The 21,954-nt window shown below is 43.0% G+C and overlaps 1 protein-coding gene across 4 annotated transcripts in view; it reads left to right on the plus strand.

The window, feature by feature from the left end:
• The window catches only part of MAP3K20 (mitogen-activated protein kinase kinase kinase 20), a 134,367-nt gene that overhangs the window by 35,970 nt on the left and 76,443 nt on the right, over positions 1-21,954 (plus strand). For all 4 annotated transcript variants that reach the window (XM_024211385.2, XM_024211541.2, XM_024211620.2 and 1 more), the window contains exon 3: positions 11,465-11,552. In XM_024211385.2, the coding sequence (XP_024067153.1) occupies positions 11,465-11,552 (88 nt within the window). The remainder of the gene's footprint in view (positions 1-11,464; positions 11,553-21,954) is intronic.

A 21,954-nucleotide genomic window follows, 5' to 3' on the forward strand; every position in this document is an offset into this window, starting at 1 on the left:
GTTCACAGAACGTGACTAATTTCTGAAATCTTACATCTGTTTCCTTACAACTATACAGTATCTTTATCTTTTAAATGATTTTGCTGCTGCAAACAAACAGAAAATCAGTAACCATAACAAAAACCAAATGTTGCTGGCAGATTTCAGTCTGTCATGAGTGCTAGTATAAAATTTAGATATGGTTCCATGCTGTACACTGAATAATGTAATGCTCCTATGGGATTTGTCTGGGCTTCAGTGGTTTTCTTATTGAAATCCATGGGAAAGGAGGTGTTTATCCTTTATGTCAGTGCCATGTTTTAACAGATGGCAGTGTATTTGTATCTGAAAAGGTAGTTTTCAAACTTTTTTGAGCCCGTTGTAATGATAATTTTATGCATAAAGTGCCCTTACTCAGCTTTATCCTAGATTCTGCAGCTTTTGTCAGCAATCTCTCCTTCCCTCGTTGACAGGAGATTGTTGCCCACAATATAATGAAGACAAAGAAAGGCCCTGATTCTGCAGTTGATCCTCCCAGTTATTTTGACCTTTGCATATAATGTATGCAATGCTGGGAACTGATTGGGGCTCTGCATGGGTTTCTTGGGTCTCCCGTTGTGGTGTCAGTTGCAAGATTAAGGCCTAAATTAGCTGTGTATTATCTCTCGTCAATTATCTCCCAGAACTTCTGATGTACCAATCTCTCTCTGCTCCAATTTTTTTTAACTGAACTGTCTTTTAAAATTGTGTTGTTCTGACAGGGAAGTCCTCCGGATTCTAAAAATCAGTGGATTCTGTTTATAATCCAATAGTTTTAAAGTTGCCCTGAAAACTGCAAAATTATATGCAAAGGTCAAAATAACGAATTATAGAATATTATAAAATCCTGTTTCCTATTCAAGGGATCCATTTCCAATATCCTTTAATATTAAACATTTAATCTACGTGCTTGCTGGTACAAAATACAATTAATACAAGTTAAATATATAAACTTCCAAGGTCTACATACAGTTGCACAAACCTACAACAACAGATAATGACCACATTTTATAACACCGATTCTACTTCAGCAACACATTACACTAAATTACAGAACTGAGATACTTTGGGGCTATATTTCTTTTTTAGACTTTTACTAAACAATTAATATGCAATTTATAAAATTAAGTGACCACCAACATATTTTTATTGCAAAAGAAAAAAAAATGGATTTGGGGGTAGTGTGTATAGGGTGACCAGATAGTAAGTGTGAAAAATTGGGACGGGGGTGGGGTGTAATAGGAGCCCAAAATAAAAAAAAAAGCCCCAAATATCGGGACTGTCCCTATAAAATCAGGACATCTGATCACCCTAAGTGTGTATAAAACAGGCAGGGTAATAATCTTCCGTTACTTAGCAGTGGGAACTGGGTTGGATCCCATATTTTTTCATTTTTACACATTGTATCCATTGGGGCTTTTTTAAAAGGTGTAGAATTTCAGTAACAAAAACGTAATACTGGTTTTGGATGTGAGCCGGACATCACTGAACTACGCTTCCAACCTTAACTTTTTTAATGACGTTTTTTGTGTGTCTTTGTAAAAGTACCCAAAAGAGTAAGATTTTTTTTAAAACAGAAGTACTAACAATGTCACTTCAATAGTGCAATTTAACTTTTATTTTCTTTGTGTGGCTGGTGAATCAGTGCTAGCATAATACTGAATATGTGAATCTCCTATACTAGAAACTTGATAATTTCTTTGTCTTAAAAATCTTACCTTTTAGATGGGCTGTTGAAAGTTAAATTGGGACAGGTAATCCCCTAAATGGAATATAAACCAAATCAAGCCCCCCCCTTCCAGCTTTAAGTCAACATGCAAGCAGGGCTTTCATAATTCAATTGCAATTTGAAGTCAACCATGAGATGTGTATTGGAGAGACCACAGTCCTCATTAGAGCAGATAACTCTGCTTATTTACTGTTTAAAGTTCTCATTGAATGTTCCTTACGCATCAGTCTTTTGACTACACAGTGCATCATGTGTTTTCCATCCTACTTTGCTAATATGAAAGAAGATTTAATGGGTTTAACAAACATGTCCTTAATTGGACAATAATTGGCTTCTGCTGAATAACAGCTTTTCAGGTTCTTCTTGGGGTCTCTGGGGCATGAAAACTACTGACCCCTTCCTTATAAAACTTTATGAGAAAATGCACAAATGGTTTCCTGGCAGGGTCTAAAAAAACAGAGGGGTTTATATTCCACTTTTGATTTTCATGTTAGTGATCAAACAGTTTAGCAACTACCTATCATTGTTATGTGGTTATTTTAAAGAGTTCTTTAATTGCAGATTGTTTTTAAAAATCCCTCAATTTACTGCATATTGTAGGTGGGGGTAGGGAAGGGGGAACCTCATGACAAGCAATAGAATGTAAGTCTAGGACTTGAAATATAGCGTGACTGTAGTCTTAAGAGAACTAACTTATGCACACTTAAGAATGAGCAGAAAATATAAATAGTTTATTAAGCATCATATTCGGTTTAGCTTTAGAAAGAATGTCATTAAAATAATAGCCAGTAAGGGCCAATTTCTGCTTCCATCAAAATTTATGGGAGCTCTAGCATTGACTACAGAGGTGAGGCTATTGTGTGCAAAAAGTGTTACCAGGTTTGTTTTGATCTGGTATGTCATTAAACAAAGAAGTGATACATTTAAAGCAAGCCAGTGCCTGCCCCTGAACTCTACACAATTTTATGATCCATCTTTTAGTCTCCCCTCGTACTTCGTGTTTGTGTTGTAATTTTAGATATTAAGCTCCTTAATATTGTGTCCTTGGGAATGTGTTTTCTCTTCTTTCAGCACTCAACAAATAATATTTTTAACCCTAAACCTTTATCAGCATTTTGTGTTTCATTTAGTCTTGGTAATCAGTAAATAGAATAGTTTTAAATGAAACATTAACACTGTTATCCCAATTGGCCATTTTTACAGTGTAGAGAACATCATGGGAAGAAGCTAAGATTTAAACTCTCCCAGGAATATGTTGGAGTTCAAAGTCCTTAAATGCTGTTAGACTTTGGGACTAAAGCATTGTCAAGTCTGCTTTAAATACTTCTAATTGATTCTGAAGATTTCCATTATAAACACAGCAAACGTTTATTTACAGGAATGTAAATAATCAAACTCTATTGCACAATACATTAATAAATATTAGAAAACACGTAGGGATGTTCTGCTAATCAGATTGCTGGAGTAGCTAAACATTTCTAACCCTGCAATTTTGCATAGAGTGAAGTTGCCTCATGCTGTGCAATTAACTGATTTATTAACAGCAAAGTTGGTTGGCTGCTGGCTGGCCTGATGGTCTAACGAGAATCAGTATTTATTTCCAAATTTGATCTGAAGCAGTATGCTCAGACAGAGGGTGGGGGAAAGATGCACTGTACGTATTCTCCCGTGCTACCTCTCCTGCTCCCTCCTCCCCACCAAACAACCAGCTGGAATAATAAGTGTGATGATAGGTAATGTTCATATGGAATCAGCTGGACTTTTTTAGACCCAGGCCTGCATAGTTTTGGGGGGTTGACAAGCTGCCTTTCCTCATTGTAGAGAGACAAGGTGGGTGGGGTAATTGGTGGAAAAGATACGCTTTTGAGCTACACTGAGCTTTTCTTCATGTGTGGGAAAGGTACTCAGAGTATCACAGCTAAATACAAGGTAGAACAGACTGTTTGAGGTAAGGTAGCTGGGGGGCAGGGATAGCTCAGTGGTTTGAGCATTGGCCTGCTAAACCCAGGGTTGTGACTTCAATCCTTGAGGGGGCCACTTAGGGGTCTGGGGCAAAATCAGTACTTGGTCCTGCTAGTGAAGGCAGGGGGCTGGACTCAATGACCTTTAGGGGTCCCTTCCAGTTCTATGAGATAGGTGTATCTCCATATATTTATTTTATTTTATTTTATTTTATTTTATTTTATTTATATTTATTTAAGTAGTTAACACGAATGCTAGGGACCATTCAAAGTGAAGTGGCCAGTTAACACCCTTGTATTCATAGGACATAAAAGGAGAGTCAGTGGACTACAAATTGTTGGCAATAAGCCAGGGGTGGGGCTTGTGAGCCACATGTGGCTCTTTTACAGATAAAGTGCAACTCTTGGAGCCCCCCTCCCATTCTCTGCTTACCAGACTGTTTGGGGGAGCTTGGGGCTTCTGCCCAGCAGGGAGGGAGGTCTCAGGGCGTCAGCCCCCTGAGTGGCACCTGCCAGGGCTCAGAGCAGGAGTGGGGCTGAAGCCATGAGCCCTGGCAGGCACCTGACTACCCGTCGCTGAGCTGAATTCCCAAGCCCCAGCGAACACGCCCTTGCTCTCAGACTTCTGAAGATCGTCATATACGGCTTGGAGGGTCAGTAAGTTTGGCCACCCCCATAAGCCATAATCCAGTTGTCATTATTAAAACCATGATTGAGTGCCTAGCAAAGTTATGAATTTAAGATCCCAGGCTCATCTTTTTGAAGGTGTGCTGGTTTCCTTTGAGGATGATGACTGAGAAGTCCAATATGGAGTATTCATTTTGTGAAAAGTGTTCACCCACGGGTGATATGGTGGTTTTGTCTTTTTCATTTTTCTGTGTGAGTTCATTTGAGAGTGTAGTGATTGTCTGGTTTCACCCACACAGTTGCTGTTGGCATTTAGTGCACTGGATGAGGTACACCACATGTGATAGACATGTGTAGGACCCATGGATCTTGAAAGGTGTGTTGTGGGGGGTGTTGATCACAGTAGCAGTGGAGATATATCTGCAGGTTTTGCATCTGTTGTTTTGGCAGGGTCTGGTTCTGCTTTGAGTTGGTGGATCCTGGTCCATGGGGAGCTTGCTTCTGATGAGGACCTTAGAGAGGCCAGAAGAGGAGGTTCAGGAAAGATTTCTTTTAGGGTGTGGTCTCCATCAAGTATGGGTTGTAATTGTTTAATGATCATGTGGATTGTGGTGTGAGGTGGTAGGTGACGACTAGGGGTGTGCAGTTGGAAGGTTTTTTTTACGTATTGAATCTGGTTCTTTTGGGGTATTTGAGTGGCCCATTTTATGATGTGATCTACTTCTCTGGTGAAGTTTCCCTGTTTGGTGAAAGCAGTTTTTAAGTGTGTTAATATGTGTATCCCATACTTTCTCCTCGGAGCATATTCTGTGATTTCTGAGAGCCTGGCTGAAGATAACAGATTTCTTAGTGTTTTTGGGTTGTTTACCGGATTTGCGAAGTTAAGTGTGGTGATCTGTGGGTTTCTTGTCTGTAGTTGTCCGCAGGGTTCCATTGTTGAAGCTGATCGTGGTGTCCAGGAAGTTGATGCTGGTCTGGGAGTGTTTTAGAGAGAGCTTGATGGATGGGTGGTGGAGGGTGAAGTTGTGGTGGAAATCTATGAGGGAGTTTAGGTCATCTGTCCAGAGGATGAAAATATCATCCAGAAATTCTTCCCTTGTATCTATTTTGAATGGAATTCACAATCTGACATTAAGGCCTTGTCTACACACCTGAATAGCTGCAATTCAGCCACCAATCAATCTACCTGTATTGGTGCTAACTCCTAAGTGTAAGCAAGAGCAAGCCAGGCCTTGCATTAGCTGAGGGCTGGTCTACACTGGGAACTTACATCAGCATAGCTATGTCTCTCAGGGGGTTGAAGAAGCCACACCCCTGAGAGATGTAGCTATGCCAACCTAACCCCTGGCATAGGCAGCACTAGGTCAACCTAGCTACTGCTTCATGGGGAGGTGGATTACCCACACCAATGGGATCACCCCTCCCATCAGCCAAGGTAGTGTCTACACTGAAGCACTACAGCAGTGGTCTCCAACCTTTTTACGCCCTGCCCTTTCCCCAGGCCCTGTCCCGCTCACTCCATTCCCACACTCCCCCCCCCCCCCGTTGCTCATTCTCCCCCACCCTCACTCATTTTCATTGAGCTGGGGCAGGGAGTTGGGTTCGGAGTGTGGGAGGGCCTCTGAGCTGAGCTTGGGGCAGGGGCTCGGGGTGCAGGAGTGAGGGGTGCAAGCTCTGGGAGGGAGTTTGGGTGCAGGAGGGGACTCCAGGCTGAGGCATAGTGTTGGGGTGCAGGAGAGGGTGAGCGGTGTGGGGTCTTGGAGGGAATTTGGGTGCAGGAGGGGATTCTGATCTTGGGCAGGGGGTTGGAGTGCAGGAGGGGGTGTGAGGTGCAGGCTCCGGCCGGGAGGCGCTTACCACAGGCGAATCCCGACCAGCGGCACAGCAGGGCTCAGGCAGGCTGCCTGCCTGCTGTGGCCCCACACCGCTCCCGGAAGCGGTTGGCTGCTGGCAAGTCTCTGTGTGCCCCTGGGGGGAGGAGAGAGTGAGGAGTGCAAGCTCTTGGAGGGAATTTGGTGCAGGAGGGGGCTCTGGGCTGGGGCAGAGAGTTGGGTGCACAAGAGGGTGAAGGGTGTGCCTCTGGGAGGGAGTTTGGGTGCAGGAGGGGGCTCCGGGCTGGGGCAGAGTGTTGGGTGCACAAGAGGGTGAGGGGTGCAGGCTCTGGGAGGGAGTTTGGGTGCAGGAAGGGGCTTCGGGCTGTGGCAGAGTGTTGGGGTGCAGGAGAGGGTGAGGGGTGTGGGCTGGGGCAGGGGGTTGGGGTGCAGGAGGAAGCTCCGGGCAGGGTCTGGCCAGGAGGTGTTTACCACAGGTGACTCCCAGGCGGCGGTGCAGTGGGGCTCAGCCAGGCTACCTGCCTGCCCTCGCCCCCCGCCACTCCTGGAAGCGGCTGGCTGCTGGTATGTCTCTGTGGCCCCTGGGGCGGAGGGGGGCAGTGGGTAGGGTGACCAGATGAGAGGAAGAAAATATTGGGACAAGGGGGGGGTCCGCCGGCGGAGCAAAAAAAAAAAAAAGCCAAGTGCTGCCGGCGGAGAAAAAAAACCACAACTGCCGGATCCAAATATCGGGACAAATTGTGTCCCGACCACAGATTGGTCGGGACGCGGGAGAAACACCTAAAAATCTGGTCTCCCTAGCAGTGGGTCTTGCAAGCACTGCCCCTGGTTCCTGGCCAGTGGGAGCTGCGGGGACGATGCTGGGGGCGGGGGCAGAGTGCAAAGCCACCTCCCCCCCTTTCCTTCCTCCCAGGGGCCGCAGAGACGTGCCAGCAGCCAGCCGCTTTCAGGAGCGGCGTGGGGCCAGGGCAGGCAGGAAGCCTGCCTGACCCATGCTGCGCCGCTGGACTTTTAGTGGCCCGGAGATCGTGACCAACTGGCAGAGGCTCCAGGATTGACCAGTTGATCACAATCAACGGTTTGATAACCACTGCACTACAGCAGCGCAGCTGCAGTGGTTTAAGTGTAGACATATCCTGAGCCAATTGGAATTTATCTTTACATGTATTTGGTATATATCCTGATTAGTTCAAGCAGTGCAGGCCCTGGCTTGCCTTGTCTACACTCAAGGGTCAGCACAGGCAGAGGTATACTGATTAGTGGTCAGTAAATGCAGTATTGTATTGGGGCTGTTCATAAGTATAGCCAAGGCTCAGGGGGCTCTAATACTGACGGCAAAGAACACAGAGAATTCATATTGATGCTTATGTATTTGCACTAGAATACAAAGCACAACACTAATAGAAACCTAATAGATGGTGTTTAGAGGCATCTGTGATGAGGTCTCTGTTCAGTTCCTAGTTTACAGATCTCCAGAGCACACTAGCCACCATGACAGTTGGTGTTCACTGATACTTTCATTGGCAAATGGACATAAAGATTAAACTATCCTTTCAGCAGGAGAGATGATTCTGAGAGGTCAAGGTTGGGCACAATGTCAGGGTGCACAGAGGTAGCTTGCACTCCTGCTGCCTGCACTCTGCGTGTCTTCTGAGTAAAGACAGGACTTCATGTTCTAGTGCTGCCACACTGGCCACACTTCATGAGCATTAATTTAATTAAAATATGTATTTTAATGTACTTTGCTTTGTCTTCTAATTTCTTGTCAATGGTTTAGTTTTCAAACATAGCAAAGTAGTTTGGTTTAGTTTTCTGATTCACCCCCACCCACACACATACACACAAAATGCTGTCCAATCTGCGCTTCAGTGGAATACATATTGTTAACAGAGATCAGCAAGTGCTCAGGTTCATCCAGAACTGTTTTAGAATATTGTGTGATGAGTGGTTGGTAATGTGATGTGATGATTGCTATTACCTTGTGACTAGCCAAGGACTTATCCTATGACTGGGTGTGGGGTATCATCAGTAAATTAGATGCCACTTGTGCCAAAGGTGTTTAGGTACCTAAAGTTGCAGATAGGTGCCTAGGGGGATTTTCATAAGTGCCCAAATGCTTTTGAAAATCCCACTAGACACCTGTCTGTGTTTAGGCAACTAAATAACTTTGAAAATCTGGTCCTTAGCTATTTGGTCAACTAGTGACTATCTGCGGGTTTTCACTTAGAATCTGGAACATCCATGTCAGAAGGGGAGAAAAGATTTTCAAAGCACAATTGCATTGATAAAGATGACTGGCTGTTTGCTTGGTCCCTGCTGCAAATTGGCTAATGTAATCCACAGCTGAGCCATGGAAAAGAGCAAGAAGTGAAAGGAACTGGCTGGAATCTCCAGCTCTAAAGACAGCAGAGTGATTGATTTAAAAGAGGCCTAGAAAAGATTTCTCTCTAGGAATAATGGTCCTTAGGGGGAGATGTTTTTTATGACCTCCTAATTTGGGAGATTTTATGGATGATTAATAGCTGCTTCCCCCAGTCCTAGATACAAGCTTGCTCTTGCATCAGTTACATCTTAATTAAGAGATGTGAACAGCAGCATAAGATCAAGAAAAAAATGCATTAAAAGCAATGGGTACATCAATGCCTGTAACTGCCCTGAATGGACCAAAGTGTATTTGTTACTACATTGTAAATAATGTATGGTAGTATGCTCTACATCATCTGAGTTGATGGTTTGACGTGGACTCTTAGAGTATGTTTTCGCTGCAATTAGACAGCCACGGCTGGCCCATGTTAGCTGACTTGGGCTCGGGCTTTGGGGCTGTTTCATTGCAATGTAGACTTCAAGGCTTGGGCAGGAGCATAAGCTCTGGGACCAGCCCCACAGCCCGAGCCAGCTGGCATGAGCCAGTCACGGGTGTCTAATTGCAGTGTAGACATACCCTTAGATTCTGATCCTGCAATTGATAGTGTAGTAATAGTTTCAATTGACTTCAGTGGGGCTCTGAATTGGCACAACATGCCTCTTGCTTGTGAGCTATTACAGCATCGGAGCTTAAAGTACAAAGCACCTGTGTGGCGACGAAAAAGGAAGGAGACAGAAAGCCAGGTTGTGGTAGCCAAAAAGCCCCCCAGGCAATCTTTCCTGGGGTTTTTATTCTTTCTACCTCCCTGCTTACAACACTTCTAAGTGGTTAAATTCTTGCGCAAAGGAGGAGTGTACAGTGTACAACAACATAAGATAACAAACCCATATCTTGTGCACGTGAAAGCAAGCTGCGAGGGTGATGATCAAGTCAGCCAATAAGTTTCCTAATCACAGACGCTGGGGTGAAGGCCACTCCTGCCTCGTAGCCACAGACACAGTGTGCCGCATCTGTGGGCTGACGATTCGGGAGCTATGCGTCCCTACACACCTGCTTTGGGCCTTTCTTGCAATGAAATTGAAAATGGTTTCATCACATGATTTTAATACGTTTTAATGGTTCTCAGTTAAATTCTTGGTATATTTAGAGCCTAAAAGCATGACCCTGGGGAAGTTTAGCATGAAAAAAATAACACAAGCCATGGTGCGTGAACGTATTTTTTAATTGTAGCATCGTATTTCTAGGTGAAGAGGACATGAGTTTTCAGGTGGTCACACAAGAGGAGTGAGTTTGTTTTTTCAGGGCACTGGGGTGTTGAACAAAACAAAAGAATCCTAGATGTTTTCATTTGTGTTGGGCCTGAATTAAGAGACTTGGATTTGTTCATCTCACTTTTCATGATATTGTTAGGATTCAGGGACTGAGATCTAATATTTAAGCAGGCAATATAGGAATATTAGTCGGAATCTTTTAACAGCTGCTGGCAGGGTATCTATGGACCTGTGGTTGGAGTTCAAAGCTCCAGCCCACTGGCCGATTCCCTCCGGGGATAGCAGGAATATAACTGTCTGTCCTTTGGTGGTGGTGAATCGCACCTCTGGCACAGTTGCTTAGGTAGGTGCAAATTAAATGCCCTTGCACCCATCTAGGTGAATCAGGTCCTCCAGCATTGAAATTCACAATAACCTTACAAAAGCCTCAAATATGATTTTGCACCTCTGATGAAAACATAATGAGACGTTTTAAAAAATCAAAATTATTTAATTATGCTGTGGAGGGACAGAACGTTGAAAAAGAATTTTGAAACTCTCCATGTATCATACATACAGAAATGCATGTACCACACCTGTAGAATATAAATTCTATATCCTATTGAAGTTGTTTGTGCATTACACTCTGTTCATTTGTGATAATAACTCAAATCTCATTGAGCAGGGGAAACAACATAGTACACTGTGCAATCAGAAATCTTGGGGTTAAGTTCAAGGCTATGATTAAACTTTTGCATTCAGCATATGCAAACCATAGCACACCAGCTAAAGGTGCTAATTCAAACCTTGATGAAGTTATTTGGAAAAGGCTGCAAGAGAAAAACTATTGTAACCATGTGAAATGTTTACTTATTACACATCTATAGGCTTCCACATGCATGTGTATATTCATACCATGGCACTCAGTACAAAATCTAGAGACAAATTAGGTTTGTTTTGCCAGTGGCTTTATATTTGCTAGGGTGGTTGTAGCTGCTGTAATAAAGTTTGCCAAGGTCCCTTATTTTTTTTATGTATTATTACTCAGTGGGGCTGACTGCTTTACTGACCATGACTTTGTTTCCTTCCAATGCTTGTGACTGATCTAGCTAGTAGAAGCTCAGAGGTTAATGTAATATTTCAAGGAAGGCATTTTTGTGAGGGATAATGTATAGTATGGCTGTGTTTGCATTCTATAACCCCCCACTTCTAGAATGTGTGTGTAAAACAATAACATGTTTTTTAAAAAAAATCATTGACTATTTTTTAAAATAAACATTTTATTATTATTATTATTTATTATTATTACTATTGGAATATACTATAGAGCTGCAAATGTTGAGAGGCCCCAAAATTAAACACACCATTGTAAAACAAAAACAAACAAAAACCCCAAAATCTTTTTTGACCAAGTTTTTTAAAAAAAACTAGTCTCCTAAATCCTTATTTAGGCACTTAAAAAAGTGGCCTGATTTTCAGAAGTGCTGAGAACTCTGCATTTTCCAAACTCTCTCACAGTGTTTTGAAACAGGTAGGTTTTCTAAGGAGAATACCCCAAGTGGACATTATTTTTCTGATTCATATATGATATGTGTGGTTTGTGCATGGAGTCTAATATATATTATTTCAGCAAATACATTTTATTATTAATTGTCAAACTTTTTCTTTTGGTTTTTGAACAGGCAGAAATACTCAGTGTGCTCAGTCACAAAAACGTCATTCAGTTCTATGGAGCCATTATAGAACCTCCTAACTATGGCATAGTTACAGGTGAGCACTCTTCCTTTGACTTTTTTCTTTATAATATAGAAGGTCTAACGTTGCTAGATCCTAACTCAAACTGTGAACTGTATGCTCTTGTTTTGCTGTTGTAAGTGTATGGCATAAAGTCTTAAATAAACTAATTATATCTACATAATTGGAAACCATGTTTCTATTTCTACCTATGATTAAATGTATTCTTGACATTACTGACATTCTGTCTGAATGCACTTACAGCTGCAATAACTAACTGGTCACATTGCTTGCACCCACATTGAGTCAGTTGCAGGATTGGAGGGTTTCTCAACTAGGGCCTGATCTACACTTACAATTTAGGTTGACATAGTGAAGGCTGCATCTACACTATGGGGTTATGCCAGCATAGCTATGGGACTGTAGCTATGCGGGTATAATTGCCATAGTGTAGACATACCCTAGACTAGGCACTTCTCAAACGGAGGCCTCCATCTTATTCTCCCATCACTTTGCATAAATAAATTTCATAGTCCATACTCAGTTTGAATTCATCATCATTTGTCCTGTCATGTAGACCTTGTACATTAGCTTTGTAAGCCCCGAACCGAGTCAATTTTTATCACAGAAGGCTTCCTGCATGGCTCTATATTTTGTTGGCTTACTGTATCCTACCTGCAAGGTAATATAATGTGTAGCCAGTTTTAGTCACCACTGAATTTTTAATAGTTTTGATATTCTGAAAGCAAGTATGGAAATGATGACAAAAACTGCCTCTTCTAAAAGAACCAAAACAATTATTTTTACAAGCTATGAACTGAATTGCTTGACATTCTTTTAACTACAGAGATATTTTAATAAATGTACTCAACTGGGTATACACATCTCTCTCTTATCCGTTAAGTGAGTTATTGAAGTTTATTTTATTTCTGCAGCCCAGCATCTCCCACAATTCTGAGATGTCTGAGCTGTTCTCTCTGCAGTTCTGGAGGTGGTGCCACATTGCAGCACAGCCTGAACTGGCCATGACCCCTTCTCCAGTTTGCCACTAGAATTTTTGCCTTTATATACTGCTCCATATACTCTGCCTCTATATACTGTATAACAGCAGCTAGAGGTGGTTTGCTTTATTCCTGAACATTTCCTTTGACTGTTCTATTTCAATTCATTTTGGAGTTGGAGATGTATGAAATTTTAGCTTATACTGACTTTACAAGTGTTTTTTATATAGCTTGTTGTAAAACTAGCCAAATATCTAGATGACCTGATGTACTACCTGGAAGACCTCTCCCTTTGAAAGTAAACGATCTGGTTCTTTATCCCTCCCTACTTATTTTCACTGCTCACTACTTCCCAGACATCTCAATGTAGGAGATAGTGGGCCGCAGAATGGGAAATTCTTGCCCAGTAATGTCCTTTCTGCTAGCAGCATCTCCAGCAATTGCCCCCACCCCCTGCTATGTCTTCAATAGCCAAGGGACAACATTTAATTTTTTATTACTATCGTTTGTGAGCTCATTAGCTTAGGTCACTGGTTGGTATTCAGTTAATTCTAACAGTTTTTACACAGCTTTGTAATTAATTATCTGGCGGGAAGCTGGAGAAGGGAGCATGGCCAGCACCACCTGTATTACAACAACAATGACCCACCTCTGGAAGTGCAGAGGGGAGGGGAACAGCCAATCCTCATCATAAATTAGAGAAGCTTAAAGGCTGTTTTAAACTATGCCGTCTGCCAGTGCCCTCCTGCAATCAGCTGGGTACAAGGATATCACAGCCATACCCCTTATGGCAGCAACCAGGGGAGGAGGTAGCATAGGAACTCTGCTATGTTAGCTTCATACCACTTGAAGATTCCTCTATGCTACGGAAGAATCCCATGTCTAGGTACATCAGCTTTAGGGCTTCTCTGTGCTGCCAGAGCAATGCAAAGCTGCCGTAGCACACTGGAGTATTGGGGCCAAATAGTGTTCCTTTAAGAACAGAATCGACTAGTTTTCAGTAAATGTTATTGTAGGGTAAAAGGCTATTGGGTTTAGGATAGTTGATTCATTCATTACAGACAGAAAATCAGGTTATATACCACTAAGGCCTTGTCTACACAGTGCACCAGAGAGGTGAAAATTTTAGTTTTCACTTGCATGTCACACACTGACTGTCCCATGTGGATCCTGCTAGTATGCACTAAAAGTTCTCTAGAGCACATTAATATAGTACTGTTTGAAATGGGACTACATTAACATGTGCTAGGGAGCTTTTAGTGCATGCCAGCAGGGTCCACAGATATCAGTTAGTGCACAACATGTTAGTGCGGGCTAAAATGTACATCCCTCTGGTGCAGTTTAAAGTACCGTATACAGGGACGGCTCCAGGCACCAGCTGAGCAAGCTGGTGCTTGGGGTGGCAGATTGTTCGAGGCGGCATTCTGCCCAATCCTAGGACGGCACGGTCGCTTTTTTTTTTTTTTTTTGTTCCACTCCGGCCGCCCTGTAGGGGGCGGCAGTGCAGAAAACCAGAGCGCCCTGCAGGGCAGTCCTCTTCCTTCCCTCCCCGCCGACCGGAGCGGAGCGCTTGCGGCAGGCGGCAGGAGGCGGCGCAGCGGGAGGGGCCGCGTGGCAGCGCCCCTGCTGTAGCCCTGGCCGCCCCCTTCTCTCTCTCTCCCGCCCGCTCCCTCCCCCTCCTTCCCCCTCCCCCCCCACCCCGGCCCCCTTTTTCCGCTTTGCCATTCTGGCCGCCCCGTTTTTTTTTTGTTTTGCTTGGGGCGGCCAAAAAGCCAGAGCCGGCCCTGACCGTATAGACAAGCCTTAAGGCTTTAAAGTTCTCCTGTACCATTTATATGTGTAGTTTGTTTTCTAAGATTAGTCTACTGCTTATAATGCTAGGTTGCCAGATACATGATTTTGTATTTAGAGACTAAATGAATTAGTAGTAGGTCAAAAATGTTTATCTAGTAGAATGATAAAGGAATGTAACAGAACTTACACTTGCACTGTTTAATGTTTAATAAAATATATCTTTTTAAGTAACTTCTAATTGTTAAAATAATTCAGAAACAATAATCAGAGGAAATTGTGTGTTTATTTGTATGGTACTTTCTTTGGAGGAAAACATTTAAATATATTCATACACTTACTTTTCTAGGTTGAGGTAGAATATAAATATAAAATATAAAAAGAGGAAAAAATAGCAATTTGAGTATATTTGCTCCATAGCTCAAATTATAAATACTCTATTTATTTAAAAAAAAAGACATTAAAGTGCCTTTTTCCCTCCTCTATATCTTTGTCTGGCCTGGTGACCAGTCTGTCTGTAACAGCCACTGGGGATAGGTCGTATCTGGTTGGTTACCTTATTGTATTTTGTTAGGGGCACTGTAACAGGCCCCCTTCTCGCCCTTTGGATCACCACAAACAGTTTGGACACTTCCGAGTTTATAAGTACCAGTGTGTTATGTATTAGGTCTCCTCTACCACTTCACCAGTACAGTCCCTTGTGCAGCAACGTACAATTGGATGTAAACTTCCCCAATAGTCCATTCTCTGGGAATGGAGAGGCAAGACTTCACTATCGTGAGATCCTCTATCCTGCAGCTCTGGCCAGCCTTCCCTTTTCACTTCCTTTCTGTCCTTTAACTGTTCCCAGAAGATGGGTTGATTGCTGTCATTAGTTCATCAGCCTCTGGCCCAGTGGTGGGCAACCTGCAGCCCATCTAGGTAATCTGATTGCGAGCGGTGAGACATTTTGCTGACGTTGACTGTCTGCAGGCACGGCCCCCCGCAGCTCCTAGTGGCCGCAGTTTGCCAATGGGAGCAGCAGGAAGCAGCGGGCCAGCGGCAAAGGGGCATTACAGGGATCAACAGCAGTGCCACATGAAAATGAAGGAACTATGCCAAACATACCACAAAGCGAAGGAGGGCAACAAGAAATCTGCTGTTGCCCTGCAGACCTGCCACTTTTACAATGAACTCCTTGCCATACTTGGTAGAGTCCCAACCAGCACCCTGCAGACAAGTTTGGATACTTTGGAGGCGCCAGAGATAGACGCTCCTGCCATGAACAGCGTGGAGGAAGAGGAGAGAGGAAACACGATGGGAGACTCAAACCATGGCATGTTCCAGGACCAGTTTGAAACTCTGCAGAAGAATAGCCAGTCCTGCCAGACAAGCACAGATGAGCCCGCTGAGGAGAAGGGGAAGGGAGCTTGGGTAAGCGTTTACGTGCATTATTCCTTGCGTGTTTTTTTTTTTTTTTCTGCTTTTCCTTTCTCTAAAACCTTATCTCGCTCCCTGCTTCTCTCCTGTATTTGACAAAAGTATTGACTTTTTGTTGCTTACTGGTATTATGTTAGGGAATAAATCCTAAGAAGGGTTTTATGGTATTTCAGTTACACAGTCCCTATCAGAATAGTGTTCTGTGCTCAAGTAGGGGTAGAACTAATCGAGGTAGAGTTGGCGACACATCAGCTTTTCAATTCTTTGGCTTGTTGGGCTAGACGGTTTGCCATGCAGAGTACTCTGTTTATCAGAATAGGATTTCTCTTCTATCCTCTTGAGAAATCTTGATAACTTTCATGGAGATACTCTGCCATCCTCTCCCAAAGATTTCTAGGGGTGGCAGCCTAATTTCTTCCCCTGAGATAGGAAACTTTCCCATGCCACACTGTGGTGAATTCAGCTTGTACCATTGACGTAAACAGGCTGGCAGCACACACATCTGGGCAGCTTTGGGATGCCAACTGCAGCCGGGAGCTCTGTGTCTTTGTGACCCTCAGGAGTGAGATATCAGCCAAAATAACCCCTTCCTGTGAAAATTCATAGATGCCAAGGCCAGAAGGGACCATTGTCATTATCTAGTCTGACCTCCTTCTTGAATTATGGGCACCAGAACTGAACACAGTATTCCAGTAGCAGTCACACCAGTGCCAAATATAGAGGTAAAATAACCTCTCTACTCCTACTCGAGATTCCCCTATTTATACATGCTAGGATCACATTAGCTCTTTCGGCCACAGCATCACAATGGGAGCCCATGTTCAGCTGATTATCCACCACCATCCTCCGATCTTTTTCAGGGGCACCGCTTCCCCAGATAGAGGCCCCCATCCTATAAGCATAGCCTATAATACTTATTTGTAGATGTATACCTTTATATTTAGCCATATTAAGCACATATTGTTTGCTTGCCCACTTTACCAAGCAATCCAGATCACTTTGTAGCGAGGCACTTTGAATCAGTGACCTGTCCTCTTCATTATTTACTACTCTCCAGTTGTTGTGTCATTTGCAAACTTTATCAGGGATGATTTTATGTTTTCTTCCAGGTCATTGATAAAAATGTTAAATAACATAGGGCCAAGAACCGGTCCCCATTGGAAACACTGCTGGAAACACATCAGCTCGATAATGATTCCCCATTTACAATTACATTGTCTCGCGGCCCACAATCCGATTACTCTGATGGGCCGCAGGTTGCCCACCACTGTCTTTGGGGGACCCAGCTATTTACCTCTCTCCATTGTGAAAAATGGTCATTTATTCTTACCCTTTGTTTCCTATCTTTTAACTAGTTACTGATCCATCAGAGGACCTTCCCTCTTATCCCATGACAGCTTACTTTGCTTAAGACCCTTTGGTGAGGCACCTTGTCAAAGGCTTTCTGAAAGTCCAAGTAGACTGTATCCCTCAAACAATTCTAATAGATTGGTGTGGCATGATTTCCCTTTACAAAAGCCATGTTGACTCGTCCCCAACGTATCGCGTTTATCTGTGTATCTGATGTTTCTGTTCTTTACTTTATTTTCAACCAGTTAGGCTTACAGAAGCGATCCTGGCAATTAGCAGCCAGAAGTCTTTTTTAAAAATAGGTGTTACATTAGCTACCATCCAGTCATCTGGTACAGAGGCTGATTTAAATGATAGATTACATACCAGAGTTAGTAGTTCTGCAATGTCATATTTGAGTTGCTTCCGAAGTCTTGAGTGAATACCATCTGGTCCTGGTGACTTATTACTGTTTAATTTATCAATTTGTTCCAAAACCACCTCTAATGACACCTCAATCTAGGACAGTTCCTCAGATTTGTTACCTAAAAAGAATGACTCAACTGTGGGGATCTCCCCCAAATCCTCTGCACTGAATACTAATGCAAAGAATTCATTAGCTTCTCCACAATAGCCTTGTCTTTCTTGAGTGCTCAGTATTCCAATTCTTTCTTGGCCTGCCTTATTAAGCTTTTTTGCTTAACTTGCCAGAATTGATGCTCCTTTTCTGTTTTCCTTACTAAGACTTGACTTCCAATTTTTAAAGGATGTCTTTTTGCCTCTTACCACCTGTTTTACTCTGTTTAACTATGCTGGAATTTTTTTTATCTTACTGTGTTTTTTATTTGTGGTATACATTTAGTTTGAGCCTCTATTACGGTGTTTTTAAATAGTCTCCATGCAGTCGGCACACAGTGCACCCTTGCAACTGTTCTTTTTAATTTCCGTTTAACTAGCTTCCTCATTTTTGTGTAGTTCCCCTTTTTGAAGTGAAATGCTACCGTGGTGGGATTCTTTAGCATTTCCCCCCTCCCACCCGGATGTTAAATTTAATTACATTATGGTTGCTGTTATGGAGCGGTTCAGCTATATTCACCTCTTGGATCAGATCCTGCGTTCCACTTATGACTAAATCAAGATTTGCCTCTCCCCTTGTGAATTCTAGGACAAGCTGGTCCAAATAGCAGTCATTTAATATGTCTATAAATTTTATTCTGCATCCCTTCCTGAGATGACAGTCAATAGGGTAGTTGAAATCCCTCATTATTATTGCGTTTTCTGCCTTTGTAGCCTTTCTAATCTCTCTGAGCATTTCACAATCACCTTCACCATCCAGGTCAGTGGTATCTTCCTACTGCTATATTCTTGTTGTTCAAGAATGGAATTTCTATCCATAGAGTTTCTGTGGTACAGTTTGATTCATTTAAGATATTTACTTTATTTGGCTCTATGCTTTTTTTCATATATAGCGCTATTCTCCCACCAGCATGACTTACTCTGTCATTCCTATATGTTTTGTCCCTTGGTATTACCATGTCCCATTGATTACCTTCATTCCACCAAGTTTCTGTGATGCCTGTTATATCAATATTCCCATTTAATGTCAGGCACTGTAGTTCACCCATCTTAGTATGTAGACTTCTAGCATCTGTGAATAAGCACTTGTACATTTTGTCAACATTCAATGACAATGTGTTATATTTAAATGAGACCTTTTTTATGTTTGTTCATCACTAGCTGCTACCTATACTCCTGCCATTAATTTTTAGTTGTGTGATCAGTTCTTATTTATCTGTTAGGACAAAGTCTCAAAAAATTCCTTGGCATTGGCTGCAACACTTCGTTAGGAAATTGTCAGCTATAATGTTTAGAAATTCTAAGGGTGTTTTAGTATTGGCAGCATGGGACCTCCTGCACGTCACTCAGATTGAAGTCCCCCAGGAAGATGCAGCTGTTTTTCCTACAAATTATAGATAAGTGTGTAAGGAGAAAGCCATCCTGTTCCCTAGTGTGATTTGGTGGTTTGTAGCAGACACCAACCAATAGCCCATCTTGTGTTTTGTCTGTTAGGACATTGATTTGTAAGCATTCAAGATAATTTTCTTCCAAGTTACCAGTGACTCAGAAAGAGGTAATGCCATTTTGGTCACAGAGTGCCACTCCCGCTCTCCATTTGCCTACTCAATCCTTCCTAAATAGGTTATAGCCATTGATTTTAACAGTCCAGTTGTGCAAATCATCCCATCAGGTTTCAGTAAGAGCCACTAGACTGAATTTATGCTCATAAACGAGCAATTCCAGTTCCTCTTTTTTGTTACCCAGGCTCTTAGCATCGGTGTAAAGGCAATTCAAGAATTTCTTCTCTTCATGTCCTTTGGATCCTTGATTAATATTGTCCTTAACATCTTGCTTTTGTGCTAAGTGAGTGCTCCTATCTTCCCTCTTTTTACCCTCCCCTTTTGCTATTAAACTAGTGCCAATATATTCCCTGCCATTTCCCTATACCTGTACCAGAGGGAATGGAGGGGGTGTAACACTAAACTTCATAGCAACATGGAACAGAACACCCCCTGCTCCGACTCCTCCATACCCACCATGGTTTGAGATAGAGTGGTGCTGTAGCGAGGCACTCGAAAGCCACAGTGCCAATAAAGCATTTCTTATTAAAAGTGTTTATGGGAATGACATAAGGCAGTTTTGAGACTTATCTTTTCTTTTCCATTGTGACTATAAATCTAATGGTGTATCTGTCTGGCTTTATCAGCAGCTTCTGGTGTGATGGCCTTGAGGGGTCCCCCCCACTGAACATCTGACCCTGATCAAAAGGAGAAGGAAGAGGATTAAGGAGTGTAGGTAATGCAAGATCCATCCTCCCAGCCACAGTTGCCTTGGACCATGATCAAAGGGCTTGGCAGTGCCCTTCAGAACGGGAACAAGGAGAGAGACTGAGAATGGAGAGAGTGGTTGCTGCAGAAGATGCAAAAGAACCAAGAGGTGCATCAGGAAACGTACCAGGACATAATGGAGTTGCTCAGGCAACAAACACAAATGTTGCAGAGCATGGTTGACCTACAGGCCCAGAGATCCCAGACCCAGCAGCCTTTGCAGTCCTTGAAGAACTGCATGGTCCCTGCCCCCAACAACTCCCACCATACCACATGGCACAACAGTGTACATCCTTACACCTACCACTCCAACCGGGGGACAACAAGGAGAACCAAAGCTACACACATACCAACCTGAGAAAACTAGTAGTCACAACGGACAACATTGAACTACTGTTTACTTACATGGACATAAATGTTTATTGTTTACTTCCATTTTCACCTGGTTTTGTAAACTGTGTTTCCCCCTCTTAAAAGTGCTGGTAAAAAAAAAAATAGCCTTGTATGTCTTTGTTTGCACTTTAATTTGGTTAACTGCTATTTTCCACATAGTTTTTGGAAAGTCTCGGTATCTTTATTAGTTCACACCAGGCACTGCAAAACACATAATGGGAGGCAAAGACACAATGTACATCAAGCATTCCAGAATTCATAGTGGCAGGCTTGGACCAAACCAATATATAATCTAAAACACATGACACACACTATTTCATGAAAGCTGTGCTATGGCTGACTCTTGACATGCTCTTTTAAAGCCTCCCTCAACTGCACAGCACTGGTGGTAGCCTTTTTCCCTTCACCTCACAGATATTACGTAGGTCACAACATGCAGCTATAACCATTGGGGTGTTTTTCTTGCTGAGATCCAATCTAATGAGATCCAATCCAGCGTCCCTTCAGTCTACCAAAAGCACATTCAACAGTCATGGGGCACCTGGTGAGCCAGTATTTGAATCTTTCCTTGGTTCTGTCGAGGTGGCCAGTGCACAGCTTCATGAGCCAGGGGAGTAAGGGTCACTATTGGCATTTCAATATTGCCAATGGTAATCTGCCAGTCGGGGAAGAATGTCCCTGGTTACAGTTCTCTGAATAGTTCTGTGTTCTTAAAAATGTGTGTGTCATGCACCTTCCCTGACAAGCCTACACTGTTATCTGTGAAATGTCCCTGATGATCATGAGCGCTTTTATGATGTTGGAAAAGTGGCCTTTTCTGTTGATGTGCTCTGTAGCAAGGTGGGTTGGTGCCAAAATAGTGATATGCCTGCTACCTATTGCCCTACCGTAGTTTGGGAACCCCATTGCTGCAGATCCATCTGTGATGTTCTGCACATTGCCGAGTGTCACAGTCCGATATAGCAGGAGACATTTAATGGCTCTACAAACTTCCATCACTATGGCCCAAACTCTGGGTTTTCCAGCTCCAAAATGATTTCCCACTGACCAATAGCAATTCAGTGTTGCAAGCTTCCAGAGTGCAAGTGCCACACTCTTCTCCACTGTCAGTGCAGCTCTCATTCTGGTGTCCCTGTGCTGAAGGGCTGGGGCAAACTCGGCACGCAGGTCCAAGAATGTGGCCTTTTGCATTCAAAAGTTCTGCAGCCAGTGTTCATCATTTTAAATGTGCATTATGACAATGCAGTCCCAACAGTCGGGACTCGCTCTCTACCAAGTGAAGCTGCTCCAAAAATGCCAGCAGCAACCTGGAATGTTTTTTCACTGTGCCCATTAGCTTCTAGTTATTGTGCTCGAACATCTCCACATTGTTCTCATCTCAGTCCTAATTGTAGCAGTACTTCCTCAAGCTGTGCACATACTGGACAATGATGCTTCCTGGATGTATTAGCAACGCACATAAGAACTGTGATGAACTCTGCAGGCTCCATGCTTCTGTCAGAGTGATGGTGGCGACCAAAAAGTGCTGCGTGGGACTGTGGGAGTTTTGAAAAATTATTGGATGTGGCAGGTAGTATGGGATATAGAAACCTGCATGTTAGGAACTTGACCTGTAGCTCC

Source organism: Terrapene carolina, unplaced genomic scaffold (assembly GCF_002925995.2).
Source record: "Terrapene carolina triunguis isolate 2854851 unplaced genomic scaffold, T_m_triunguis-2.0 Scaffold62, whole genome shotgun sequence".
NCBI lineage: Eukaryota > Metazoa > Chordata > Testudines > Emydidae > Terrapene > Terrapene triunguis.